The sequence below is a fragment of the Anser anser genome (genome assembly GCF_964211835.1).
Source record: "Anser anser genome assembly, chromosome: 4".
NCBI lineage: Eukaryota > Metazoa > Chordata > Aves > Anseriformes > Anatidae > Anser > Anser anser.
In genome coordinates, this window is record NC_139724.1 from 28,104,883 (window position 1) to 28,125,971 (window position 21,089).

General features: G+C 34.6%; 1 protein-coding gene across 10 annotated transcripts in view; it reads left to right on the forward strand.

The window, feature by feature from the left end:
* SPOCK3 (SPARC (osteonectin), cwcv and kazal like domains proteoglycan 3) overlaps positions 1-21,089 on the forward strand; it is a 319,690-nt gene that overhangs the window by 234,003 nt on the left and 64,598 nt on the right. For all 10 annotated transcript variants that reach the window (XM_083835643.1, XM_083835642.1, XM_083835645.1 and 7 more), the window contains one exon: positions 8,124-8,250. In XM_083835643.1, the coding sequence (XP_083691769.1) occupies positions 8,124-8,250 (127 nt within the window). The remainder of the gene's footprint in view (positions 1-8,123; positions 8,251-21,089) is intronic.

Below are 21,089 nucleotides of genomic sequence, written 5' to 3' on the forward strand. Positions count from 1 at the left end.
TGTACATTATTTAAACTCTTGGTTCACATCAGTCACTTTAGAAGTAATGTTTCTTTAGTTATCTTCTTTACTATTCAGGAATAAAAAAGACATGTTCTTCTGAAACTGATTATTAGCCCAAATATTTTCTACCAATAAGCCTACCAGAAGAGTTGAATATAACGTTTTTAAGTATGCAGACAATCTTCTTAAGTACTTAAAGAAACAAAAGTTTTCAGCTGCCTGTTGGCACTAGAATTCAGGTGATTGACACAGAAGGCATATATGATGATGATAATAGAGAAAATGGAACTCCTTCTTTCAAATATTAATGTGATTCTTATAAATAGACTTTTCTTCCTTCTTTCCTATCTTCATTTTCAAGCAGACACTGTGACTGATCCATGTGAGGGAGGAAAGAGCTGGGAACACAGGCAGCTGGAGTGAAACTTGCACTTAGAAGGCAATGAGGAAGACAGATTGCATGAGAATCACTGTCTGTAGGGTTCTGGATGTTAGGATTGGAATATGAATTTACTTCTGTAGTGGTAAAAAAACAGTTTGTGGCAGTCAGTGTTCTGGGCCTGTATGGAAATGAGTTATTTCTAATTAAAAAATTATTCTGTTGTTCTGTTCAACATAAAATAAGTAGATTTGGAAGGAGTGGCCATTCAAATGGTAGTATGAATTAAAATATTTTCATTATTTTTCTTATTTGGGCTGTAGCAGTGATTATTAGTTATTTGATCCTGTTATATTTATAATTTTTCTTCACTCATTTATGAACCAGGCATTAAGATGCTCATGAGAACTGTATCTGTAATTGGACTATCAAATGCATTTTGGCATTTTGCTTTGCATAGTGAATATGCAGAAAACCGTGATCGTGATAAACTTACTTCATGTACTAGGGTCTGTTTATGTTTTGTACAGTTTCTGAAAACATTAATCCTTGAACACTTCTAGTAGTGGTTGTTCCTGCTATTATGTGAATCATCAAAAAGTCCTCCTTTTGGGCTCAGCTTTGCTCTATCATATTGTGATGTATTTTGTGAGAAATTATTATTTGCTATGGTAATTCTTGTCTACCAAACCTAGAAGACTTATCATGATTACTAAACCAGGTATCAACCTAGATCATTGTATAGGTTTTGGTTTTGCTCTGCACTAAGCTAACAATTTATCATAGAATCATAGAATGGCCTGTGTTGAAGAAAATGACCTTAAAGACCATCTAGTTTCAACCCCACCCTGCTCTGGGAAGGGTCGCCAACCATTAGAGCAGGCTGCCCAGAGCCACATCCAGCCTGAATAAGTAAGTGTTATAAGAACAATGGAGAAGGCAATCTCTTTAAGATATCAGAAAAAAAAAAAAAAAAAAAAGCCTCTAACTGTGTGGGTATTGCAGGATCATCCTGGTGGCCATTCTCTGGAGCTGCTCGCACATGTCCATGTCCTTCTTGTGCTGGGGGCCCCAGAACTGAATGCAGTGCTACAGATGGGGTCTCATGAGGACAGAGAAGATGGGGAGAATCACCTTCCTCATCTGCTGGCCACACTGCTTTTAATGATATCATCTTGGAAATCAGCTTATCTGCCAACATGATCTTTTGGCCTCCTTACGTTGCATTTTTCTGCTGAGTAATGATCTGTGATAAGATTTCTCTGTCTGGCCTCTAGATGGCAGAGTAATTTGGGCATGCTGTAAATTCATGGGCTGCCAAATGGATACCTGTGTAGAACACAGCTTCTGGAGAAATGAGAACCTTTACTGTAAAAAAATAAAAGAAAAATCGGATGTTTCCTACAGTTTCATAGAAAACAAAGTTAATAGTCTTCCATCAATGACTAGTTGTTTTGTTCCCAAAAGTTTAGTTTATTTTTTTGGTTTTGTTTCCATTTTCCGAAGTGTAAGGAGTAGCCTTAAGCAATTTAGAATGGACATTTACAGAGCCATGTAATCACGGTTAAATTGTGTAGTGCAGTATGTTTAAATTGTATGCTCTTTCCAAGCAGGCTTCTCAGGATTACAAGCTGCTGTAATGTAGTTGTTCTTCATGCTTTGCTCAGCTATAGAGAACCTGCAGCAGTGGGAGGTTTATGACTAGTATTTATGACTAGTATATATTTATATATATATATATAGAGAGAGAGAGAGAGACCTTCTCGCTGTACATACAGCAGTGTTCTGTAGATACAAGTTAGTACATTTAGGAAACAAGAAGAGAACCTTTAAAACCTGAGGAACTGGCTTTCAGGAAGACATTCTCTTTGCAGTTTAAATATGCGTCCTGCGTATTTTACCACTTGAAATGAGAAATAAGGTTATTGCTTTACATCCTCTTAACTGTGTGTGAAGTCTCTAACTGTTTGGCATCAGTACTGTTATTACAGTATTTACAATACTTAAGAGGGAAGTTGAAAGAAATTATGGATGTAACAAAACAACCAACATCAAAAGAACTGAAAAATACATAAATATACTAGTGATTAACCAATTCATGGTTTAACTGTCCTCTGAGGTGTTGTTGTTTTGTATAGTATAGAAGAACTTGTCACACAGCCATCTTAATCCTTTAACAAGTGTATATTCTGTTACTGTCTCTAGGTAATATTTGAATATCCTTTTTCTGTCTTTGATCTTCAACTAAAAAGGATTTTAATGATAACTTTTTAAAGACAAGCTACAGCTGGGAGGGAGGACTGACATGTTAAGTTCAGAAGAGCTACCATCTCTTATAGTTTGGAAAGAGTATTTTAGAGCCTTTTCTACAGAGGTCATTTTTTCCTTCAGTTCGCAAAAAAGTTCTCACGAAGTACTAGCTATTTTAAAGCAACATGTACCTATAGCCTACCATCTGGAAATTAGGGGCTTTGATGAAAATCTTTGCATGCTTCAGCATCTGAAATATTCCCCTCTTTCCCCTCCAAAAAAGCCAAAACAAAACAAAAAGCTTCTAAACTTGTGGTAATTTACATAGTCACGTATAACACATTACTCCTAGAAATGTGTTTACTCCTGTAAACTTTGCCAACCCAAAGGAGGTTGGTGTGAGTTCTGCATTCAGCAGTTTGTATATTAAAATCCCTTTCACCTCTCAGGCAACTACAGGTAAGTTAAATAATGAGAACTCATTTCTGGGTTGCTGTGCATTCTTTGCTTTTCTGTCCCATTAAAATCCTGTACGACCTAACTTCAGTCAAAGTGAGGGAAATACTATTCCAGAAAATTTCAGCAGTATTACTTACAACTGTTTCTTAAGAATATATAGGGCTATTTTTTTTTTAGGTTTTAGTTTATTATGTAGACATCTAGAAAAAATACTTGTTTCTTTGCTTGACAAAAGTAGGCAGAATACTGCAGAAAATAATGGAGCTATATGACAACAGGTCCAGAAACCATCTAAAAGTATTAAGCATTTTGTTAATATTACGTGTAGGTGAAAGGAGTAAGAATTTGTATCTTCAAAGCATCTGCTTGTTTTCCTTTTCATGTGCAAATCAGTAAATAGCATTTTGATTTTACATGCACAGAAAAAAATACTCTGAATTCTAAAATAATACTGAGTATGTATGTTTAGTGATCCTGACAAAAATGATAGATCACATGCAATTTTCTGGTCTGACCTCTTGGGTGTACGTGCTGGGGAAAAATAATAGCTGAATTTATATAATCTCACATGCACCTGCTAAATGTTATCCTGGTCCATCAATAAATACAAACACCTTGACAACACTGTTAATTTAAATTGCTAAAAATGTATTTTTTATTATATTTTTAGAGCAACTTTCTTAGCCTCTGCTTCATTCATCTCAGATTTATTCAACTATTATTAGTTTCTCAATATAATTTTTTCTTGTATTCTATGGGAATAATGCAAAATAGTGAAACAAGTCAAAATAACATAGAAACACACACAAGAGCTGGCCATGTGGCCTAGTTTTGGCTGGGACAGAGTTAATTTCTTTCTAGTAGCTGGTATGGTGCTGTGTTTTGGATTTAGTACGAGAATTATGCTGATAACGTGTGTTATAGCTGTTGCAGAGCAGTACTCACAGAGAGCCAACAACTTTTCTGTTTCTCGTGCTGCCCTGCCAGCGAGGAGGTTAGGGGTGCACAAGGAGCTGGGAGGGGACACAGGACAACTGATCTAGACTGACCAAAGGGATGTCCCATACCACATGGCATCATGCTGAACAATAAATATGGGGGTAGTTGGTCAGGTTGGGGGGGCTGCTGCTCAGGGATTGGTTGGCTGGTGGTACACAATTGCATTGTGCATCACTTGTTTTGTGTATTTTATTGTTGTTGTTGTTAGTCTTAATAATATTATTATTGTTATTATTTTCCCTTCATTTTCTGTCCTATTAAACTGTCTTTATCTCAACCCATGAATTCTACTTTTTTTTTTTTTTTTTTTCCTGAATCTCTCCTCTGTCCCCCTGATGGGGAGTGAGTGAATGGCTGTGTGGTGCTGAGCTACCTGCTGGGTTTCTTTTGATATTTGAAAGGAACATCTCAAAAACATACTGACAACTGTAGTTTTGTTCCAGGATGCTTTCACATGAAAAAGAAAATTTGAAGGAAATGTAGTCAACTCTAACAAAACTAAATTAGATTTTGCAATACAAGTGCTTTTTCTAATTATGTTAATCTGACACAGCCTGATTGTGTCCCCCAAAGACCATAGCAAAATATAATCAGACAGTCTCTATATCAGAATAATTCTAAACTATCTAAGAAATGCAAATATAGTTATCAGAGAAAAAATGCAGGAGTTCTTTGAAACATTAGTTCTTTAGTAAGTCAAATTTGTTTCTGTCAGTCTGCATTTGAAGACCTGTATTTGAGGATTCTCAGATCTAGCTATTAACTATCAAGTTCCATCAAGTCAATTGGATACTCATGCATTTTATATGTCATCAAATAAGTCACGTTTCCAAAGAGTCAGTAGCTTGTAGCTGAATTTTCAAGGCGTTATATTAAGCATTCTTAAAGTATTCACAGGCATGATCATTGTGTATACAGAAAGGTAAGTTTATGTATGCAAACAGGTACATAGGCTACAGTAACTGTGCAGATTGTCTAATTACGTTTCCAGACCTGCAGTTGCATGTGCAGTCTATGAGCATATGCACAATTGGGTGTACGCAAATTAATGCAATCACAAGTGTTGCTGGTAAATTAAACCCATAGATTTAATTCTACTATTTGGGTCTCAGCAATGTCAGATAATGTGGAGCTTGTGTATTCAGTACTTCATTAACTTTATTACAAGAGAGATCCCAAAACCCTTTTCAGGAAATCAAGAAGTACAAGATTTGTCAGTGAAAGAGGCTAACTTTTACGTGGCTTCATATATTTGTTGTGGCAAAATAGTAATGGACATGAACATTTATACTGACTGTAATGGAATCAGAAAATTAAATGACACAATTTTAGTAACTGCGAGTTGCAGTAATCTGGGTGGGTTTTTTTTTGCTTATCAAATGGAAAAAAAATTGAATAGAAGGAAGAAAAAAGTGAAATTTTACAGTGGAGTAACTTTTTTTTTGTTGTCTCTTTACTAATTCTTTTACTAGTACTAATTATTTTCCTTATATGTAGAATGTAACAATGTATTGCTTTATGTGTATATCTTAAGTAAATTGTAACTGAAATTAATTACGTTGTCATTAAACAGTCCTTCTGGGTCTTATTTAATGACATCATGGGCATACAACAATGATTTTAATTCAAGATGATTTATACCATAATAATAATGGCTTCTTAGTTATTTTCATGCTAATAATTTGTATGTAAGTTCATTGCCTAGTTGGGAAAAAAACAACAACAACAAAACAACACAAACCAAAATGCCAATATAATGGCAACATAGAAATAGTCAAGAGAAGCAAATTTGATATAATTAAATAATGATGAAAGGAAATGTTAGAGTATGTAATTTTAAGGTACTATTGATAGATTTTATGAAGTGCATGTGTGTATCATAACTGGTATTCAAAATGTTTTTTATTGATTTTACTTTTTTCCTGTCATCTCATTGACTGATCATCAGAAAATAGCTGTTGGTCAACTATAATTATACAAAATCTTTTTTTCTGCATTATTGTACTAAACCTTCTGATCATACGTCCATCCAAAGCATTTGTATGACCCAGTATCTCTGGACTGATACCATTATTTATAATTTATTTATCATTTTACCTTCTGAGTTAGGAAAACACAGATACTTTTGTTTAATAGAAAAATCTTATTAGTTATATGGAAACCAAGATCTTAAAAGTGATTTGCTGAAGGTTTCAACAGAGTTCTGTGTAGAATGTAAAAGTTGACTCTCTTCACCCTAAATGAGTGGCCTGGGATAGTCTGCATTTAAAAGCCTAATGAAGCTGAGGCTGGTTAAGAGAAGCCGATCAGGCTACGTTGTTCTTCATACGTCTCCAATGGTCATCTCACAGACGTGTGATTTCTTTGTCCTCAGCTTGTTCTAGTGTCTAGTCTTGTGATTCTTCTTTAGACATCATTCTCTTTCCTTCCTTCAGATGATTTTAATAATCCTTTTTCCTCAGTCTGGATGTGTGTGTTCCCTCCCCCATCTTTTCTCAGGTGTATACTTCATTTATGGCATGTACAAGGATAGAATAGTGGGGGCAGATAAGCTAAAAAACTCAATTTCTTCTAGTACCATCTTTGATATGTTTTGAGAAACTATAACCAGTAGCCTCTGTGTATCCCACAAATCCTGTTTGTAATTTCTAGTTTTTGCTGATACCAGTAGAATTCTTCCTACTGATGTCTGGAACTTTTGCAATTGTTTTATTCAATGTTCTAGAGTTACCGTGACTCTGATGAACAGAAGTTCCATCAGGTAGCTTGATAGCTGGGGCTGTCTGGTCCTGTTACTAATCTCAGGCTACTGGGACACTTCTGGGAATCATGAGCTACAGAAGAAACAAGAAGTAAGAGAAAGATGCAGCCATCTAAACACAGTCTCATTAGGCTGGAGCTCATGTGGATGCTTGGAAAATTCTCAGTCAAGTGAGAAGAAAAGCACTAATCAGAGATTACTTTTTTCAAGTTCATATCTTTTTTATTACTCCAGACAAGTTCTTCTCAAGCAGTGAATCATGACTAAGTAGCAGAACAGTTCTTGATGATCTTTAGCTGAACCAAGCTGAAACAGTTGTGCTCCATCAAAGATTTGATTTGAGCTTTTTGAGCGTGAACACTTACTACTTTGTTGTGTCATGATAAGTCATCGCTGTATTCTAAACATAATTATGGGTAGATTCTTGATTAAGATTCAAAGCAGAAAACATGTTATAAAAATTATCCATTATTGTTCTATTTTCTTATTTACATGGAAGCCATTAATATAAAAAGCATGTTGTAGGCTAGCCTATGAATTAGGCAACTCTCATAAAACAGATCTTTAAGGATGCAGTGGTTGCTAAATGCTTTCATAGGTGCAAAAAGCAATTGGAAAAATAATCAAATAAAGGTTAATTCAGAGCTAGATGACTCAGAACTAGATAATTCAGGTAGATGCATGCGGGCATACACATATACACACATGCAGATCAACCCTGTGTTCCAGTGGACTGCCTTTATTTACCTTTGAACTTTACCTTTGGTGGTGGAGTCTGAATTTTAAGAAATGTAATCTATTATACTTTGACAGTGGTCAAAGTAGGGTAAAACAGTACTCTGAAGGACCAGCTGTTTCTATTGAAGTATTTATGATATAATATAATTTATATATTCTATAATGCTTAAATGTTGTCTCTTTAAACATGAATATTAATAATAGCTCTGTTCATACTACTTAATAAGAACAGAAATGAGCAAATACCACACAAGTCAGACATCTTTTACTGATCAATAAATGTAACAGTCTCCGAAGCAACATCTTAATCATCTTTTCAACCAAGATGTCTTAAAAATTGAAGTAACTTGCAGGTGTATCAAGTATATGGTATGATAGTGAGTGAGCATAGGCTGACAGTGCTTTACTTAAAATAAAATTTAATGGCTGAAATTATGTATGGCTTACTGTTTGTAAAGGCACATTACAATACCCTGAATATGTTCTTTTTTTACTACTGCTTATCAGAATTACATACTTTTTGTTTACTTACAGTATGAAAGAGGCTGGTTTAGGCCATAAACAGTGGAGGGGTGTTCCCATTTCATCAAACTGCAAGCAGTGTCCAGTAGTTTATACCAATCCTGTTTGTGGATCAGATGGTCACACATATTCTTCTCAGGTAAGAATTAAATAAAGAACTGAATTATTCTTTTGTTGTTCACTTGAATTTCAGCTCTTGGGAAATAAAATACTCTGTTGTTACACAAATCAACTTTTATTTCTTTTGACTAAAGTATGTTCCAGACTGCAACCTACAGCCACAGTAGTGTATTTTAAGAATAAGAGGTGAAGTGGTAGCAAACGCCAAGCAGCATGAAACAATAGTACCTGAAAAAGCATGGTGCTACTGTGTAGCAGAGCTCCAGATTAGGTCTGTTTGCTACAGATACCAATGCAGGGTTTTGAATAGGAAGTAGAGTGTTGGTGTCCCCAGTTTGTGGTCAGGGAAGCATGATATTCCTGTTGACCACTGAGGGGATGCTTCACATTCCAAGAACTTAGGCATAGATGTAAAATACCCAGATAAAAAATGTAATAATATAAATAATTGTTGTGTATATTTACTTCTTGCAACAGCATTTTGTGTATTTTAAGACCATAATCAAATCTTCCTTCTATATTCCTCAACCCTCCTTTCTTTTCTGTCATACTTCTTTGGAGACAGAATAATAATTCAAAAACAGTACTGTCAGTTTACCCAGTCTTTTGTAGAGAAAAGATTTTGGTCACACTGAAGTCCAAAACCCATGAGCCTGCATTAGTACGGTACTCAGCTCAGACTTGGGATATCTCACTAGGAGGTGGAGAGACAGACTTTGTAATGCTGAAAACAATTGTTTTGTTTAGTGTCCTCTCTTAAAACTTTCTGTAGAAGAAATTAAAAAAAAAATCAGAATATAACTACTGTTTCCTCAACTTTGACAATTCTAACGCTTTTATCCTTGTTTATGTTAGAAAATATTTTTCTTAAAAAAATGCAACACTTAGGGAAGTGTGCAAGAATCTTAAATTTTCCTTAAAAATTATAATAATTCTCATTCTCTACACCCTGTATCTGAGGCTCACTACATAAATTTTGGACACTCTAGCTTAGCAGAAAGATCATTCCTTTCCAGTGATAATGTAACTTAAAGGTTTAATTTAGATATTTGGAAATGTTCTTATTTGGATTTACAGTAAACTCCTATGTTTCATCAAGAGCTTGAAATGTGCTTGCATCTTACTAGACATTAAATGACTTTTTAGATGTCATTTACCATTTCTTTTGCTGTATCATGTGAAGGTTGAGCCAGTCTTTAATCCCCAAGACTAACCTTCACATGGCTATAAACCAGAAGGTAGTTCCTATTTTCTAATTTAAGTAGACAAGATAGATAATTGGACAAGTAGATAATTGGATATAAACAATACTGAATGAGCAACTTTTTTTTTGAAGTATTGTTGACTTTATCTACTACAATCTCTTCCTTCCGTCTTTCTAATGTAACAAACATTGTAGCTGATTTTTACCCTTACTGCCTATTTCAGTATATTATCAACTTTCTGTCTCACAGAGAGCCTGGAGGAATTGTAGTAGTCTTTGAGGGAGGACTTGAAGACAGGAATTAAAACAGACCTTAGTTATCCTACTGCCACAGGCTCCCCTGTCCTTGCCTTTGTAAGCTGGCAGGTTGTCTGAAAGAAGGAACAAATAAATTATTTGTAACCTCTCTCTGACCAACATGATGGGGGGCAGAAGCAGTTCCCTCTCATAAAAAAAAGAATCATAGGGAGAAGTGAAATGGGTGGAAAGGTAAAGAAAGGAGTGTTTTCTCACAAATTAAGCTCAAACTGTAACACTGTAAAATGAAAAAAAACAACCAACCAACCAAACAAACAAAAAAAGAAACCCACGACTACATGCCAAGACAAGCCTGGGTGCTTCTACTTCTCTAATTGAAGATTGAACTTCTGTAATTGTACTGGGGAGGGGAGGGGGGAAGAGGGAAAGCCAGTAGCTCTGTATTTGCACAGAGATTGTTTCTATAGCTGTGAAGCAATTTTTCACTCATTTTTAGAATCAATCCATTGTCCATAATGAAATATTCTGATATATGCAATATTGGTAAACCATACGTGGTTGAACTCTGATATACTAGCAGAAAATCTCAGAATTGATTCATATTGTGTGGAAATATGGGAATAATTGATCAGAAATAAATGATCCATTTAGAATCAAATAACTTCAGTCACCGTGTATTCTGAATAGTCCTATAAGTGGTTTACAGCCGCTCTGGGTCTTGTCTGAAGCAGATGTACAGAAGTCTGTAAATAATGATGAGATGCAGGTATTTTTACATCAGTTCATGTGTTAAAGGCAAGGCAAAGGTGTGCTGCTCAAACAGGGTGATGAGAAATGAGTGGAATGAATAGGTATACTCTGCTTCCTTTCCAGTGCATTATTAGACCTACAATCAGTACAGTAGTACATATTATCCAACCTCTATGCCTGTTGCATGGACATAATGCAGAGGTAATGCAGCACAGCAGAGCGCATTTGCAGAGCTTTTCCTTTTGTCTTTCACTACCTTGTAATGGTAGATTTTAAATGTAAGTTTATGGTAGCAAAATGCTTAAAAAGAAAAAAAAACGTTAATGACAACAGAAGATTGCATTACTATAAATATTTATATAATTATTTTTTTCAGTGGTGTTATGATTTAAAATTCCATGCTGCAGTTGCATCAAAATAAAGGTCCTTGCAAGGTTATTTCAGGAGAGTCATTTTTAAAATTGACATAAATATGAATGTTTGTGTTCCTTTACTCCAGGCAAAGTTTAGTTTCATTGTGGCATGCAGCTCCAGTAGCAGTTTATATAGCAATTTTCTTTTATTTAGAATGCATTTGTCAATGACTATGGCAAAGCATACAGTACATTTTCTGAAAAGAAGTCAGTAAATTGTAATAGTGCCTTGGAACACAGCTAGGCAGCTGGCAGTTTTCTGATGCTGATGGACACTGCTTTGGGAGTACGGACCTCCCTTTTCAGGCCAAACACATGCAAATGTTTGTATTTAATTATATAATTATAGATATTTCATACAGTTTTTTTGCTTTGGAAAAAAAACCACTTATAATGGTACATAGTAGAAAGAATTTTACCTTGTAGAAAGTCTAACTTCTAAGCTGAGCTTATCCAAGTCAGGTAAGGTTGTTTTCCATTGATTTTTAGCAGTCCAGGTTAAAGTTTACTGTGCTTTCAGCCCACAGTTATTCACATACAGTCAGCGTAAAGGAAAAGTAGCAAGTATTATTAGCAGTAGAAGAATATTGAAATAAAAATATTACTTGCTGAAATGTTGAGTACTCAAAGTGAATGTTAATTGTTATGTAAGAAGAAATTCACCATAAAGGGAGATCCTGCAGTTTCCTTAACAGGGTGGCATCATACACCTTTCAGTTAGTAGCCTTTAAATAACAATGCACGTGTTTTAAGTTTCATTAATCCAGTTTTACCTTCTGTATTTCTCTAAACTTTGGCATTTGAAAGTGCATTATTCGTTTTAACTCCAGGAATTCTCAAACAGTGCTGTAGCTACCCCTGTATATTTGGGGCTTTGTTACCTGCGTATATTTGGCATGGGGATCCATACTCCATGGGAAATAGGGTCACCACTGCCAGAATAACTCATGCAGCCTGTTTCTGGCTTCATCTTTCCTGGAATAAAAAGGACTTGGAGTGCAGATGGGGTGCAAAACGCCTCAGATGGGGTGTTTTGTTGTAGAAGCCTACCTTCTGTCATTGTTTTAGACAGCTATGCACTCAGTGCTGTCCAACATGCATTCAGTGAAGCTAGTGTATCTGTGGATGAGGTGATGGCTGGGATGCTTGGAACAATTCACCATATTGTACTATATTGCAACCAGACCTTCAGAAAATGGTGCAAGGAGAAAAAAATATGGTCACACATCACATGAGATTGTCTATAGTGAGATAAAAATGTGTCTTCATTGATCCATGGAGTACACTTTATCAGGTTAAATGAATCTTTAGAGAAATAATGGAAACTCTTTGGTAATTGTTTAAATGTTTAAAAACTAATACTAAAAAATCAGGTGTGAGGCTGTCTGGTTTTCCAGCTTCTGCTAGCAACGCCTTTTGCCAGTAATGTTTGAAATTTTATCTGGAATCTTGAAATTGATAGGATAGTATAGGATATTCAGAAAAATAACAAAATCAGACAGAAGTGTCAGAAGGGTGACTCACTTTATTTAATCCATTTTTCTACTGCTAAAATTCCAAATTATATATTAACTGATCTCTCCTTATCAAGTGCATTCAAAATAAATAGCTGTGAAAGCTGTAGGGAATGGAAATGATAGCTTAGATGACAAATTACATTATAGAACGTTCAATATTTTGAAATTCTGAGCAGATCAGTATTTCTTAGACTAGGATGACATGTTTATGCTACCAAGAATGGAATTTGGCTCCCTTTCTTCACTTCCAGAATACTATGTTTGCTTTAATGTAAAACTATATGTTGGATTTACATTAAAATATACATAAACTTTAAGACTTCAATTAAAAAAAAAGCTACTTTATGGACTGTAAAATGTTTTCTTAAGCCTTGATCTATGTAATGTTTTTACATTGTTTTTAACACAATGTTAAGTTTTCTCTACAACAGAACAATCTAGGCTGGAAGGACAAACTAATTAAGGAATAGGGCAAATTGACAGGGGAGAGTGAAACTACTATCAGCGTTTAATATTTTTCATATCACAGCAGCAGTATACTGTTAAAAATAATGTAGAAAGAACTCAGATTCAGAATCTATTCATGAAAATCTAAGTTTGCATATTAACTGTCAAAAGAGTCAGCCAGTCAAACAAGAAAAATCAAATAGCTTAAAGTAAAGTTCAGAAGATAGTTCGGATTTCAGATTTCTTAAACTGTTAAGTTTCATTGAAGACATTCATAGTTATCTGGGGATGAAATAACAGTTTTCCTCTGAGTGGCTTTTAACCAGCAGCAGTTAATCTTTTGAAAATAGCATTCAAAATGTTCTTACTGGAATTACAGCTGAAATAATCAGAATCATTTTGCCGCAAGGCTTAATTCCAGCCGAATATATACAGCATACATCATATGCAGACAGAAATGTATAGAGGCTGAACACAGGAGTTGCCAATGGTGTAGATATTCTGTTGGAGTGGTGGTGGTGAGCAGATAATAGTTCTGAAAAGAAACCGAGAGAAAGATGGGTCTGGAGCATTAAGAGACAATAAATAATGTTCTTAAGTTTGCATAGCCATTTGAAACATTAAGGTACCTGAGAAGGCAGTGGAGAAGATGGTGATGAATTGCATCAGTTGCAAGGAGGGGATCAAAAGAAAAGGTTGTCTCAAGATTTACCAAGCAGAAGCTCATTAGTGAGCCTGGTTTCAGTGGAAAGAAAGATAAAGAAGGTAGTAATTGGAGAAGTAATTAGGTGGGATTAGAGGACTTTTTTCTGTGATCATGGGGACTTCGGTTTGGGTATTTTTTTTTTGTTAAAAAAAAAAAAAAAAGAACCCATTTTTAAGGGAAAAAAGGGAGCAGCTATAGGCACTGAGCGTGAAACAATGTGGTGTCAACCTAGGGAATGAATTTTGAGTGTTAATAGCAGACAATAAAAATGGCATTAAAGAAAATGAGATTGAAAGTGTCAAATGACAAACAATAAAACTGTGTCAGGTCTTGGCCCAGTAAAAACATTTAAATATTATAGTAATAATTCTCTGAAAGAAAACCCCAAGGAGTGTGCCAGTGTAGTAGATGGTATGGAAAGTACATCTAAGCACTTTCTAGAAAGGAAGTCCAGTGGTACATGGAGTAGCCATGGAGGAGAGATGTGACTACCCAAATTGTCCTGCTACACAAGGCAGGTGCTCCAATTATACGAGGAAATGGAAGAGAATGTATCAACAAATACATTTCTAATTTTACTGTAGATCGTATCACAGAAATAAGTAAGTTTAAGATTTAAATGGGTCATTTTCCTAAAATTATCTTGTAGGATAAAATATGTAGCTACACAATAGTATAATTTAAAAAAAAAAAAAAAAGTCTTACGAAGAGCCCGAATAAGTGTTGGTTGGCTGTAATTTATTTCCCTTTTCTGAACAATCTTTAATTTTCTTAAAAATTAATTCTATTTTTCCTTCTAAGAAGGGTTTTTAAGCAACATATATGCAGCAAACATGAAAGAAAATGTACTTAACATTACCTAGCCATTTTGGTTTTCACTGACAATTATCAGAACAGTAAGCATTTGAAAAGCTACAGGACTGCAAATGAAGTGAAAATTACTAGAGAAAGTGTAATTATTCAAATTAAAATTTATTAGAACTTGCAATTAAATTTAGTAATCAAACAGAACAAAGTGTTCAGCTTCTAACAAAAATATTTTTACACACTGTTCATGTAGGTCACATTAGCACTTAGCACGAAACTGAAATGACTGTTAAGTTTCAAGTAGTAACATCATACAGCCTAACAGAAATTTAGACCAGCAGTGCTATGAACTAGTCACACTGTCCCAGAGAAAACAAAAAATCTCAGTCCTGGCATATGGCATATCTCAATGAGGTATAATATCTGTAACATTTAAGAGTCATCTTACAAGGCTCGCTATTTTTGTATTTGCGATTTTGAAAAGTTCACAATGAGATATTGTGGGCATGAACCAATAATCATATAGCTACAACTCTACTGAAAATACATTCAGTCCTATTAGCATGATTCAAATATTCCTTTGCATTTTCAGTATTGCTGATGCTTTAGTATGAGAATGATGTTTTTATATACTAAAGATTATCTGATCAAAATTACTCTGTAAATTAGAATTTTAAAACTGTTTTTGAAAGCAGGAGGATGTGTGTGTAGTATTCCATTTTTGTGTGTACTGATCTTATTTAATTGTTTTTTAATATGACACATTTAACATTCGGCATTGTGAAACTAACATTTTATTGCAGCTCAGGCATATTAAATGTATAGCATTAAAGTAATACTGTTCTTCAGTCAAACCACAGAAAACTCTATTAGATTCAGGTTTTCTAATGTATGGATGTTGCAATCCCCAGTAACCACATTCACATTCCTCACAAAATAATTTCAGATTAAGTTATCCAAAGCCACATATGGAAACATGAATCCAGAAGATTATGTGAATTTTACAACACTGAGTGTGACTGTGAAGTTCCTCTTTACTTCAGGACTCTTTGGTTGAAGCACTAGTTAACACCCTCTACCTTCCCTCTCAAAAAAAGCTAAAAATATATATATATATAAAAAAAGAAAGGAACAGACAATATTCAGAAACATTCTGAACATTTTAGCCAGCTCTCAGACAAAATCCTTAAGGTTTTCCTGATAATATGGAGTCCCTCAGGAAACCTGACTTCTTCCTACCTTCAAAAAGTGGTTCTGTTCTAACCTAATTTCAGTTCATTTATAGCAAGAGAAGAACTGACCAGCCTGTTTACTTACATATCCAATGCCTTCTAAGCTGTTTTCTGCTAAATTTACAAGGAGCAAATAATAGACCACTTTTCTTCCACAAATGTCAGGTTAAAACATTCCTTGCCTGCTTGACTTGCTTGTTTGTTTTTCAAAAGAGTACAAACAGATGTACTCTTGGATGAGTAAATTGGAATAAAAATATGAAAGTAAAATAATGTAAAGAACAGATCTGGGCATTGATATACACCAGGTGAGAGCTGAGAGACAAGGATCTGAAAAATATGATTGAACATCAAAGGTATATCTTTGTATCATAGCAAAGTTCCAGGAAAAAATAGAACATCATAGGCCACCATGGACTTACTGGAACAGAAAAATAAGTTTGCTTAGCAAAATCTGCCCCTCTATCTCTTGGAACGTGACGTATGAAGAATTGGCTTTGTGTTGACCTAATTTTAATCCACATGTTTGACAAAGTTAGAACATGGAACCCTTCACACATCTTATAAATATATTAGTAGAAAGATTTGGGCACAGTTCTGTGTGTCTCTACACAAGAAATATCTCTCTGAGTTCAAAAGGAGATATATGTACAGAAAAGCTGCCATGTTTTTGGACTATTAACACCCACCTGTACAATAAATAGGGTGTTCCTTCCCTGGCAGGATGAAAACCATTATGAACATGGAATTTCATAAATGTCCTTCAGTAATAGCACCATGTAGCCTACTATTTCAGACTTTTTAATCATTAGAATCTAGTATTTTGAATTTAAATGAATCCTAGCATACATTTTTAGGTGGGCAAAAAAAGAGTAGAGATCTGTAGAGGCAATGTGATGGAAAGAAATCTGAGAATGCTGAGGCGTCTCTAACTACTGATCAAAAGGGGATGATTCTGTAGGGCATTGATTTGGGTTTCACCTGAATATAATTATACAGATTTTTTTTTTTTTTTCCAGTTGACATGGTATAGTTTAAATATCTTAGACTTGGACAGTATAACCTATCATGGACCAACCAAGACTGTGCACATTAATTTAATTATTTTTCCTGTAATTAAAGACTAATGAGCACGCCCTTTGGATGATATTTTAGCTCACATATAATTTTATAAATATTTCAACTTAGATATAATTAGATAAATTGAACTTGTTTAATTAGTACTGTAATCAGCCAGCATGGTTTAGGAAACTATATCATATTAAAAATGTAGTGATAATGCATGCTAATAACCTGTAAGCAGATTTTTTTGTAATAAAAAATTCCATGCTATTACAAGCCATTTATGTCTTACTATAAGGTTTTATAGCTTTCCCTCTACTCTTATTTTACCATTGCCATTACTCAGAAATTTTCATGTCAGCTGAAAAGCATTGAAGTTCTTGACAGATTTTCAACCAAAATAGTCCGCTCTTTCTAAGATGATTTAGGAGAATTAAACGTTTTCCCATTTTTAAATTCTCTTTGAATATTCATTTTCAAATTTGAGGTGGGAACTTGGAAATGTAAACTGAGTTTTGTCTGAGCATTATTCCTTCCTCTGCCTCTCAAGAAACTTTCTCCAAATTATAAAACTGAGTGCCAGAAACAAGGTAGACCAAGGGTCTCATGTACAGATTTGAGTGATGTTCTGTGCATCTGTATCTTGTCTCTGATAAAAATGATGAAGAATTTTATAATAAGGAGCTTGAAGTGCTGGAATTTGGGCTGTATGAGTGAGGGCTCTTAATAAGAGATGATATTTAGAGTATAGCCTTAAATATACCTGTGTATATATGTCAGAAAGAGCAATTATTAATATTGAACATGTTTATAGTAGGCTATTAGTATATTTTTAAGCTGTATCAGTGTTTATAATTTGGGAATAAGCCAAGAACAGAAAGAACAATATAGATGGAAGTAATATGGCTTTATATTTTTACCCCTTGTGCTATTTTTTAAGAAAAACTCACAACTCTCTAAATATTATTATTATTTTTTTTATATATTTAAAATATCTTGTCTTCTACAGAGTTATTGTCTTCAAGGAATATTGAAATACTAATTTGGAAATGAGGTAATATATTACATTGTTTTAGACCAAAAATTTCTAGAAGTGTTATTATTAATTCTTTTAAAGAATTTTAGTTTGTTGGAAATAGCACGTTTCAAGTAGGGATATCACAGAGTTATGTCATTTAGCATTAATTAAGCTTTATGTTCTCATTTTACAATATAAAGTAAGAGTCTATCTGTTTTCAAAATTTAAGAATGAAGTGGTGAAGTATGTATTTACCAAAATAATAGGTATCTAAAAATTCAGATGGCTGATATATAAAGTAGATGGGTGCTTAGAAGGATTTTCAAAAGCTCCTAAGCAACATATGTCTCAAAAGCATGTAAGTATGAAAGTAAAGACAAGTAGGTGTCTACATTAAATAATCCTGGTAGGTATCTATCTGCATCTTTCTGTGAATTAATGTGTTTTCTAGGGTGTCCAAAAGAGATTGAAGTTAGTTGACCTGATTTCAGGCTTTTCTTTGCATGCTGTTTCACTGTACAGTGCAGTAGAAAACAAGCAAGAACTATAGAGGTGAAGAAGGAGGAAAACCGCATACAGATTTTTATTTTGTCATGTAAATTGTTTTCTCTAGTTCATAGCTTTTGGAAACAGTGTATCATCAGTTCTTTCAACCACAAAAGATTTCCTTTGCTCAAGGTCTTGGTTCAATAGGCACATGTACTCTTGTTCTCTGGTGAAAATGCTAGTTGCATGTCTTTATGGTTGGTATTTTTTAAAGTTATTTTCATTTTAAACAGTAATTTATTTGCTGAAAGGGTTTTTACCCAAACTCCTATTGTTTGGGTAAGTAACATGTGATTTAACAGATTGTTCCTGAATTAGGAGAGATCAACTGTTGCTGAAAGGATGTTTGGGCATTTTTGATCTGTGTGTGACAGGTTAATTTTTAATTTCTAAAGCTTGAATTATTTGAAAATATGGTATCTTGGCATTATGTGTAGCTGAATTTTTTTTTTTGCGTGTGTGTGTGTGGGGGGGGTTAGTTCAAAATTCTGTATTGCAATTGCTCATGTCTTCTCAGTTGCTCTTTGTAAAGAATTATAGACTGGCATAATAATTTCCATATAAGGTCTACCATAGTATTGTCACAAACTCTGTGCATAGTTTCGCTTACAATTTAAACCAACCTAAACCGATACCACTGGAAAAAGAAGCAATATCAACCATTACCTGCTATCTGCCACTTGAATTTTGGTGGTTAGTTTCCCCTCTTCCTTGTTCCATATCAAGCAGTGCTCCAGCAGTACTGGATCTGGTGCATAACCAGATTAATGCTCACTTTTTTTCCTCCTCACACAATTAGTGACAGGAATCACCAGCCCAATTAGAGCATATTGTGATTTTATACCTATTTTACTTTAGGAGACTCAAATCTGAAGCCATAAATTCATGTAGCAATTTGCACAAAGTACAGTAAAAGCAAAATTTGGAGCAAGAGAATATATGTAGTCTTTGTGAAATGAAGATGAAGTGGAAAAGTAGGGAATGTGGGTAAGAAAAAATGCATGAAATGAAGTTGAAAACATACAATACTGAGTGCTGGTAAACAGAGCTGTCAGAGGTATCAGGTTCTAAAAATGAAGAGAAAACCGAGATTTCTATTGGTGGTTTAATGTGGAGTTTTGTGGGAGAGATTTTTACTATGAGTAAGGAACATAATGATCCTGGAAGAAATATTTAACGCAGCAGCTTTCTTTGTGGTACCTCCAGCAAAGAGCTCTGTTCTCAGAGACCCTGTTGATTGCATCATACAAAAATCTTCTCCCATTCATGGTCATTTAGAAAATAAGGAAGAAAGAACAACAGTCTTTTATTGCAGGAATATGTAAAAATTTGAGACAATATTCCAAATTCTCCCCTCTCAACCCTTTTTTTTTTTTTTCTGTAACAGATAGGTTTCTCTGCTCAACCTATGAATATTCAGTTGGTGAGTAGTAGTGCAGAAGGCTGTGACGTACAACTTGTAGACTACAGTAGAAGGATTTTGGAATTCTTTAGTCCCTACTGATATCCCTTGTTTCACCTTATTCTTCTCTTCTGTACTCTGGAAAGCTTGATTAGAGCTGAGCAAACGAGTGTGAAAGAGTTGAGGAATCAAAAGGGGCCCTCTTGTTTTCTACTCTCTCACTGGCTAGTGTGAGAGTCATTATCCATTACCATGGTTGGTAATAATAATAATAATAAAAAAATCTATTAACTGTTTTCCTTATATGGATGTATATAGCTAAGAGTTTGTAGCATATGAACTAATGATTATGAGATGAGTCTGAATTTAATTATTCATCAAAGTATTTTTTCTTAGAATTGGATAGCACGACCCGTTTAATTTTAAATGTACAGAGAAGTCATGGACCTCTAAAGAGCTCTCATTATTCAGATTAGGTACAATTAAATGTGACAGTTCTCTTTCAAAGCTGAAATATTTTTTACAGTTGCATAAGTATGAGTTACTGGTTGTCTAACAGGTAGTTTACTAAATGCTCAGCATTAAATGGGACAGGTGTTCTGGAAAGCCTTTTTGTAAGTAACATACTTCAGCCCATCAAAAATTCTAGAAGACTTTAATTTATGCTCCATCTTGCACTGCAGATTTATGTTTATATCATAGAAAAGGGTACATTGACATATCTGACCTAACTTCAAGCTTTCAATGCCAAGGACTAAAAGCAATATTGACATGGCTTGAAGCACGTAATGGATGCAATATGTATACGAGACTGAGGTGAATGCTCTGGCAGCTCTCTTCAGTGTCTTGTGTACTGCCAGGGTGTACCAGATCTGCCTCTAGCTGCTCACTATGTGAAGGAAAGGAGGAGTTGTAGGGAGTATCTGAAGTGTGCTCTAGTGCATGAGCTGCTGTTCCTTACTTGCCAGGGAAATTGCATGTATCCTTAATACTTGGCTTTAATTAGTTTATTTAAAAGCTGATAGATATTCCTAGCAAAACAGAAGAATACTTTGTGGAAGAATACTTTACCTTGTCTCTGAAGTAGCATTCTTAAAAAGGGATAGAATTAAGTGTATGAGAAAAATCCAATTGGTAACAGACTGTGAAATGCCAAAGCTAATGTTACACAAGCACTGTTTGTTATTCTTCTTAGGTAGACAAATAATGTGATCTTACCTTAATTTGTTACTCACTGTTTCTTTCCCATTTCTCTTTCCTCAGTTAAAACACAGAATGGCCATACATCTCTCTATCTAATCAGTCATTTGTTTTCTCTGCACTGTTCAGTGCAGTCTTATGTCTTTGATCTGTATGGCTGCAGTATAATAAACTAAATTCCTCTTCTGTTTTAATATCTTTATTTCCTGTAGTTTCTGAGAGGTCTGCAAATAGTAACTAATTTACACTGTCTCATCACAGTCACTCTGTGTGATATGGGAGTGTTGCTTTACAGA